At 41.3% G+C, this 6,970-nt stretch overlaps 1 protein-coding gene across 1 annotated transcript; it reads right to left on the bottom strand.

Annotated features, from left to right (window-relative positions):
* Positions 1-4,794: 4,794 nt before the first annotated feature.
* Positions 4,795-6,546, bottom strand: LOC104987379 (antigen WC1.1-like; the record flags this gene model as incomplete). Its single annotated transcript, XM_010838290.1, has 2 exons — positions 4,795-5,108; positions 6,193-6,546. Coding segments are annotated over 2 exons (668 nt in total), but the record flags the coding sequence as incomplete, so codon positions are not given.
* Between the last annotated feature and the right edge of the window lie 424 nt (positions 6,547-6,970).

Here is a 6,970-nt window from a genome sequence, read left to right as displayed (position 1 = left end):
CAACTCCCAGAGTTCACTCAGACTCACGTCCATCGAGTCAGTGATGCCATCCAGCCATCTCATCTTCTGTCATCCCCTTCTCCTCCTGCCCCCAATCCCTCCCAGCATCAGAGTCTTTTCCAATGAGTCAACTCTTCACATGAGGTGGCCAAACTCTTAATGAAAGTTCCATTAGAAGAAGGACCTTGTATATCTTATATGTGCCATGTTTCTGCTATTAGGACAGTGCCTGCACATTGTATGCACTCACTCAACAAATATGTATGGAAAACCTTTTCTAAATACCTAGATAAGGGCTTGATAAATAGTTATTGAATGAATGAATAGATGAAGTAAATTCAGTAAAATGAAACTAAATTCACACTAATCAGTGAAATAGTAAACCAAATATAAGTGAATGGTAATAGTCTATGATAATAGCTCATATTAAAAATAATCAGTCCAGAAGAACAGAGCTAATTTATACTCAAAATCTCACGTATGTAATTTTAATGGAAAATTATTAGATAGATTATAAGCTACTCTTACCTACTATTCAGTGTGACAAGTGGGCAAGTGAAGACTACTGTTGTAAAAGGAAACTCTCTTTTCTAAATTTATTTTTAATTGGACGATAATTGATCTGCAATGCAGTGTTGGTTATGTGTGTGTGTGTGTGTGTTAGTCTCTCAGTCCTGTCTGACTGTTTGTGACCTATGGAATGCAGCCCACCAGGCTACACTGTCCATAGGATTTTCCAGGCAAGAATACTGGAGTGGGTTGCTGTTCCCTCCTCCAGGGGATCTTCCCAACCCAGGGATCAAATCCAGGTCTCTTGTATTGCAGATGGATTCTTTACCATCAGAGTCATGAAGAAGGAGACTCCCTTACATGATATTATATATAGAAAACCCTAAAGACTTCACCAAAAATAAAGAGAACTAATACACTCAGTAAAGTTGTAGAATGAAAAATCTATATACAAAAATCAGTTGCATTTCTATGCACTAACAATAAACTGCCAGGAGGAGAAACTGAGAAAACAATTTGATGTACATTTGCATGAAAATGAATAAAATATCTAGGAATAAACTTAACCAAGGAGGTGAAAGACCTGTACACTGAAAACTATAAACACATTGATGAAAGATACTGAAGATGACTCAAATAAATGGAAAGATATTCTGTGCTCATGGATTGGAAGATCTAATATTATTAACATGCCCATACTACCCAAAGCAATCTACAGATTCACTGCAATCCTTACCAAAATGTCAATGGAAATTTTCACAGATACAGACAAACAATCCTAAAATTTGCATGGAACCACAAAAGACACTGAATACCAAAGCAATCTTGAGAAAGAGTAATAAAGCTGGAAATGTCATACTTCTTGTTTTCAAACTATGTTACAAAGCTATATTGATCAAAACAGTATGTTGTTAGTATAAAAATGGACACAGAGATCAATGGAACAGAATAGAGAGCCCAGAAATAAACCCACATTTGTATGGTCAATTAATTTTTGACAAAGAAACCAAGAATATACAATGAGGAAAGGACAGTTTTTTCAGTAAATGGCATTGGGAAAACCGGAGAGCCACATGCAAAAGAATGAAGCTGAACCGTTGTGTTACACTACACACAAAAATTAACTCAAAATAGATTAAAGACTTGATCACAAGTCCTGAAGCCATAAAATTTCTACAGGATAAAACAGAAAATAAAATCATTGACACTGGTCTTCATGAGGATTTTTTTGGATTTGACACCAAATCAAAGTGAACAAGAGTAAAAACAAGCAATTGGGACCACATAAGGCTACAAAGCTTCTGCCCAATTAAGGAAACCATCAACAAAATGAAAAAGCAACCTATGGAACTGGAGAAAATATTTACATATTATATTTCTCATAAAGATTATTATCCAAAATACACAAGGAACTCACACAAATCAGTAGCAAAAATCAAACAATATGACTTTCAAACAATGGGCAGAGAAACTGATAAATACTTTTTTTAAAGAACACATACAACTTGCCAATAGGTACATGAAAATGTGCTCAACACTACTAATCATCAGAACATACAAATCAAAACCACAATGAGATATGACCTCATATCTTCTAGAAAGGCTTTTATCAAAAAGAAGAAATAACAGGAGTTGAGGAGAATGTGAAGAGACAGGAAAGCTTTTGCACAGTTAGAGGGAATGTAAGTTGATGCAGCCCCTATGGAAACAGTATTGAGGTGCATCAAAAATTAAAAATAGAATTGCCATATGATTTAGCAATTTCACTTTGGGGCATTTATCTGAAGGAAACACTAACTTGAAAACACAATGTTCAGTGCAGCAATATTTGTTCAGTTGCTAGGTTGTGTCTGACTCTTTGCAATCCCATGGACTGCAGCATGCCAGGTTCTTCTGTCCTTCACTATCTCCCAGAGTTTGCTCAAATTCATGTCCACTGAATTGCTGATGCTATCTAAATATCTCATCCTCTGTGGCCCACTTCTCCTTTTGCCTTCAGGCTTTCTCAGCATCAGGGTATTCTCAAATGAGTCAGCTCTTCTCATCAGGTGGCAGAAGTACTGGAGCTTCAGCTTCAGCATCAGTCCTTCCAATGAATATTCAGAGTCGATTTCCTTTAGGATGGACTAATTGGATCTCCTTGCTGCCCAAGGGACTCGCAATTCATTTGTGGCATCCAAGAACCACAATTCAAAAGCATCAACTCTTTGGCACTCAGCTTCTGTATAATCCAACTCTCACATCCGTACATGACTACTGAAATAAACATAACTTTGACTAGATGGACCTTTGTCAGCAAAGTGATGTCTCTGCTTTTTAATACTCTGTCTAGGTGTGTCATAGCTTTCCTTCCAGGGAGCAAGCCTCTTTTAATCTCATGGCTACCATCACCACCAGCAGTGATTTTGGAGCCCAAGAAAAGAAAATGTGTCTGTATCCACTTTCTCCCTTTTTATTTGCCATGAAGTGATGGGGCCAGATGCCATGATCTTAATTTTTAGAATGTTGAGCTTTAAGCCAACTTTTTCACTCTCCTCTTTCACCCTCAACAAGAAGCTCTTTATTTCCCTCTTCTCTTTCTTCCAATAGAGTGGTATCATCTGCATATCTGAGGTTGTTGATATCTCTCATGGCAATCTTGATTCCAGCTTGTGATTCATTCAGCCTAGCATTGCCCACGATGTACCCTACATATAATTTAAATAAACAGGGTGGCAATGTACAGCCTTGACGAATTCCTTTCCCAATTTTGAACAAGTCAGTTGTTTATATCCAGTTCCAACTGTTGCTTCTTGACCTGCATACAGGTTTCTCAGGAGGCAGGAAAAGTGGTCTGGTATTCTCAACTCTTTAAAAATTTTCCACAGTTCCTTGTGATCCACATCAGATCAGATCGGTCGCTCAGTCGTGTCTGACTCTTTGCGACCCCATGAATCGCAGCACGCCAGGCCTCCCTGTCCATCACCAACTCCTGGAGTTCACCCAGACTCATGTCCATCGAGTCAGTGATGCCATCCAGCCATCTCATCCTCTGTCGTCCCCTTCTCCTCTTGTCCCCAATCTCTCCCAGCATCAGAGTCTTTTCCGATGAGTCAACTCTTCACACGAGGTGGCCAAAGTACTGGAGTTTCAGCTTTAGCATCATTCCTTCCAAAGAAATCCCAGGGCTGATCTCCTTCCAAATGGACTGGTTGGATCTCCTTGCAGTCCACATAGTCAAAGGCTTTAGTCTAGTCAATGAAGCAGATGTTTTTCTGGAATTCTCTTGCTTACTCTATGAGCCAACAAATGTTGGCAATTTGATCTCTGCCTTTTCTAAACCCAGCTGTACATCTTGGAAGTTCTCAGTTCACTTATTGCTGAAGCCTAGCTTGAAAGACTTTAAGCATAACCTTGCTAGCATGTGAAATGAGCACAATTGTGCAGTAGTTTGAACATTCTTTGGCACTGCCCTTCTTCAGGATTGGAATGAAAATTGGCCTTCTCCAGTCCTGTGGCCACTGATGAATTTTCCAAATTTGTTGATATATTGACTGCAGCACTTTAACAGCATTACTTTTTAGTATTTTGTAGCAATGTATACAAGAGCCAAACAAGGTAAGTCTTCAGCGATGGATGAATGGATAAAGAAAATGTAACATAGACATATATCCACGCTTAAAAAAGAAGAAAATTTTGCCAGTTTCAACACGGATGGACCTTGAGGGCATTATGCTAGGCGAAACAAATCAGACAGAGAAAGAAAAATACCATAAAATCTCATTTATATGTGTAATCTTAAAACAAAAAGCAAGTTCAGAGATGCTGAGTGGTTGGTGCCTGCCAGAGGTGGGGAATTTGGTGTGGCAAATGTAATCAAAAGGTATAAACTTGAGTTATAAAATTAATAGGTGAAGAGATAAACAGCATGGTCACTATAGTGAATACCATACTGTCTGTTTGAAAGATGATGAGAAAATACATCTTAAACATCCTCATCATATAAAAAAATATTTAACTATATATATGGTTGTGGATATAACTAGACTTACTGTAGTGATCATTTATCAATATACACAAATATATAAGCATTATGTTGTACACAGCAAACAATATAATGTTATGTCAATTATATCAATTAAAAACTTTTAATAAAAGCAAGTTTGGAACATGTGGATTAAATTAGCTCCATCCAACTTCATTTTATAAACTCAACTTAAACCCATCACTTAGATTTTAAAATATCAAATCTCACTAACAACATCCTACAGGGTTGGGAAAGACACAGAAACAGACATAAGTCACCTGCACATGAGATGTAGGCTTCCTCCTTTGGAGAGCAGGAACTGTACTTCCAAGGGTCAGAAGGACACTGCCAGAGAGAGGTATCAATTTTCTGACACTGGATTAAATCTACCCACGGGGGTCTAGAACCTTCCCTGAGACCAACAGAAGCGTTGAGACTTCCACTGTCCCCACAGGCAAGCTGTCTGCAGATCATGGACACAGTGATGTCTTCCATGGGGCTGTGGCAGACACTGCCCCACGTCCCATTGTAGAAAACTTCCAGCCACCCAGCACACTGCTGGTCCTCGCTCACCATCCTGAGGGCCAGGAACCTGAGATTGAAAGGGAGGAGACAGGACACAGTGAGAACCCAGCTCAGTGCTCTGGGTTTTCCTCTCTCCCCAAAATTGTGAACATTCATCTCTGACCCAGCTGAGGAAGCAAATCCACTAGATGACCAGAGTCAAACCTGTCTCCTTTTTATCTGACTCTGTCCCTCTGTGTCTGTCTTTCTAAATATTTCTACCACCATGATGTAGTGAATATAAACTGAGGAAGACCAACCTGGACACCTGCAGGGAGAGAGAGCTGACTCCTGCTTCCTGACAAAACATCTAAAAGAGTGTATGAAAGGGGTGTGATGTGGACAGTGTGGAGGCAGATAGAATAATGGATCTGTGACTGTTTCCTTATCTGGCAAAGGGGACTTTACAGATGTGATTAAGGTAAGGACCTTGAGATTACCCTGAAATATAATGGATTAACCACCTGAGCACATTCTAATCACAATCTTAGACTCACTATCCTTTAGAGTGGAATACTTTTCCTAGTTCTGGTTAGAGGGAGATGTGAATATGTATAACAGTTAGAGAGGTGGAGCTTTGCTGGTCTGATGATGAACAGAAGGGGGTTATGACCAAAGGCAGGCAGGCAGTTTTTAGAAGCTTGAAAAGACAAAAAACAGATTCTTTCCCAGAGGCTCAGAGGTGATGTGACCCTACTGAAACCTTGATCCCCATCCAGTGAGATTCCTGCCGGACATCTAAGCTACAGAAGTGTAAGGAAGTAAATGTGTTGTTTTAAACCATTAACTATGTGGTAATTTGTTACAAAAAAAAAAAAAAAAACTAGCACCTTGGCTTTAAGACTTCTCTACCCTATGTACCAGAAGAGTGAGCCCTGATTACAAGGAAAACTGAGAAAAGGCTATGCCAGCAAACACTACTGAGGAGACAGGACCAGAATCTCAGCTGCTGCAGGAGGCAGTGAAAGCACCTCGTCTTCACGTCTGCTGGAAAGACAGGCTCTATGGGAGGAAGCCTCCTTCTCTGGTCCTTTCAGCATCTCTCCCTCAGGGTTCAGACCCCCGTCCTCCTGGGCCCTCCCCTCCCCCTGCCTGTGGACAGTGTGGAGTGCTGACCTGAGCAGATGACCCCGGCGTCCTCCTTGTGTCTGCAGTCGTGCTGCCCCCAGCCCCGGGAAGGGCACCTCCACACGTGGGACTCCTTTCCTGTGCAGTTCAGGTCATACAGCCAGATGGGCCCTGATCCTACCCCGAAGTGAGCAGACCCCGTGGCACTGAGGGCTTCCCCACAGCCCAGCTGCCTGCACACCACGCGGGCATCGTCCAGGTCCCAGCCGTCATCACAGATGGTGCCCCAGGAGCCCTGGTCAAGGATCTCCACTCTCCCGGCGTAGGGACCGCCCCCATCCACCTGGCGGAGCTGTCTACTGTCTGAGGAGAGAGAAATGGGACAATGAGGCGCTGACCTGGGGAATGAATAGGGTCTTCTGTCCTGTGGGACCCTCACGTGAGCAGTAGGGGGCGCTCTCCTCTGAGGCTGCAGACCCTGCTTGTTCAGACACAAGAGTCATTGCACTGGGGCAGCACCTGGGTGTGATTTCCTGAAAAAAGAGCGATGATTAGAGGGTTGGGAGGGTTGAAGAACAGGAAACTCAGTTAAGCAAAATAATTTTTAGGAAGGGAGGGGACTTTGGGGGGAAATGGATACATGTATATGTATGGCTGAGTCCCTGCCTGTTCACCTGAAACTGTAACAACATTGTTAATCGGCTAAACCCAATACAAAGTAAAAAATTCAAAATAAAATAATAATAATAATAATAATGACCTAGTGATGGAGCTGAGATGAAAGCTGTAACATACCAGTAAAGTTACCATAATCTAGTGTTC

Source organism: Bison bison, unplaced genomic scaffold, assembly GCF_000754665.1.
Source record: "Bison bison bison isolate TAMUID 2011002044 unplaced genomic scaffold, Bison_UMD1.0 scf7180017472748, whole genome shotgun sequence".
Taxonomy (NCBI): domain Eukaryota; kingdom Metazoa; phylum Chordata; class Mammalia; order Artiodactyla; family Bovidae; genus Bison; species Bison bison.
Note: the sequence above shows the minus strand (reverse complement) of the source record. Positions and strands in the feature narration are given on the sequence as shown.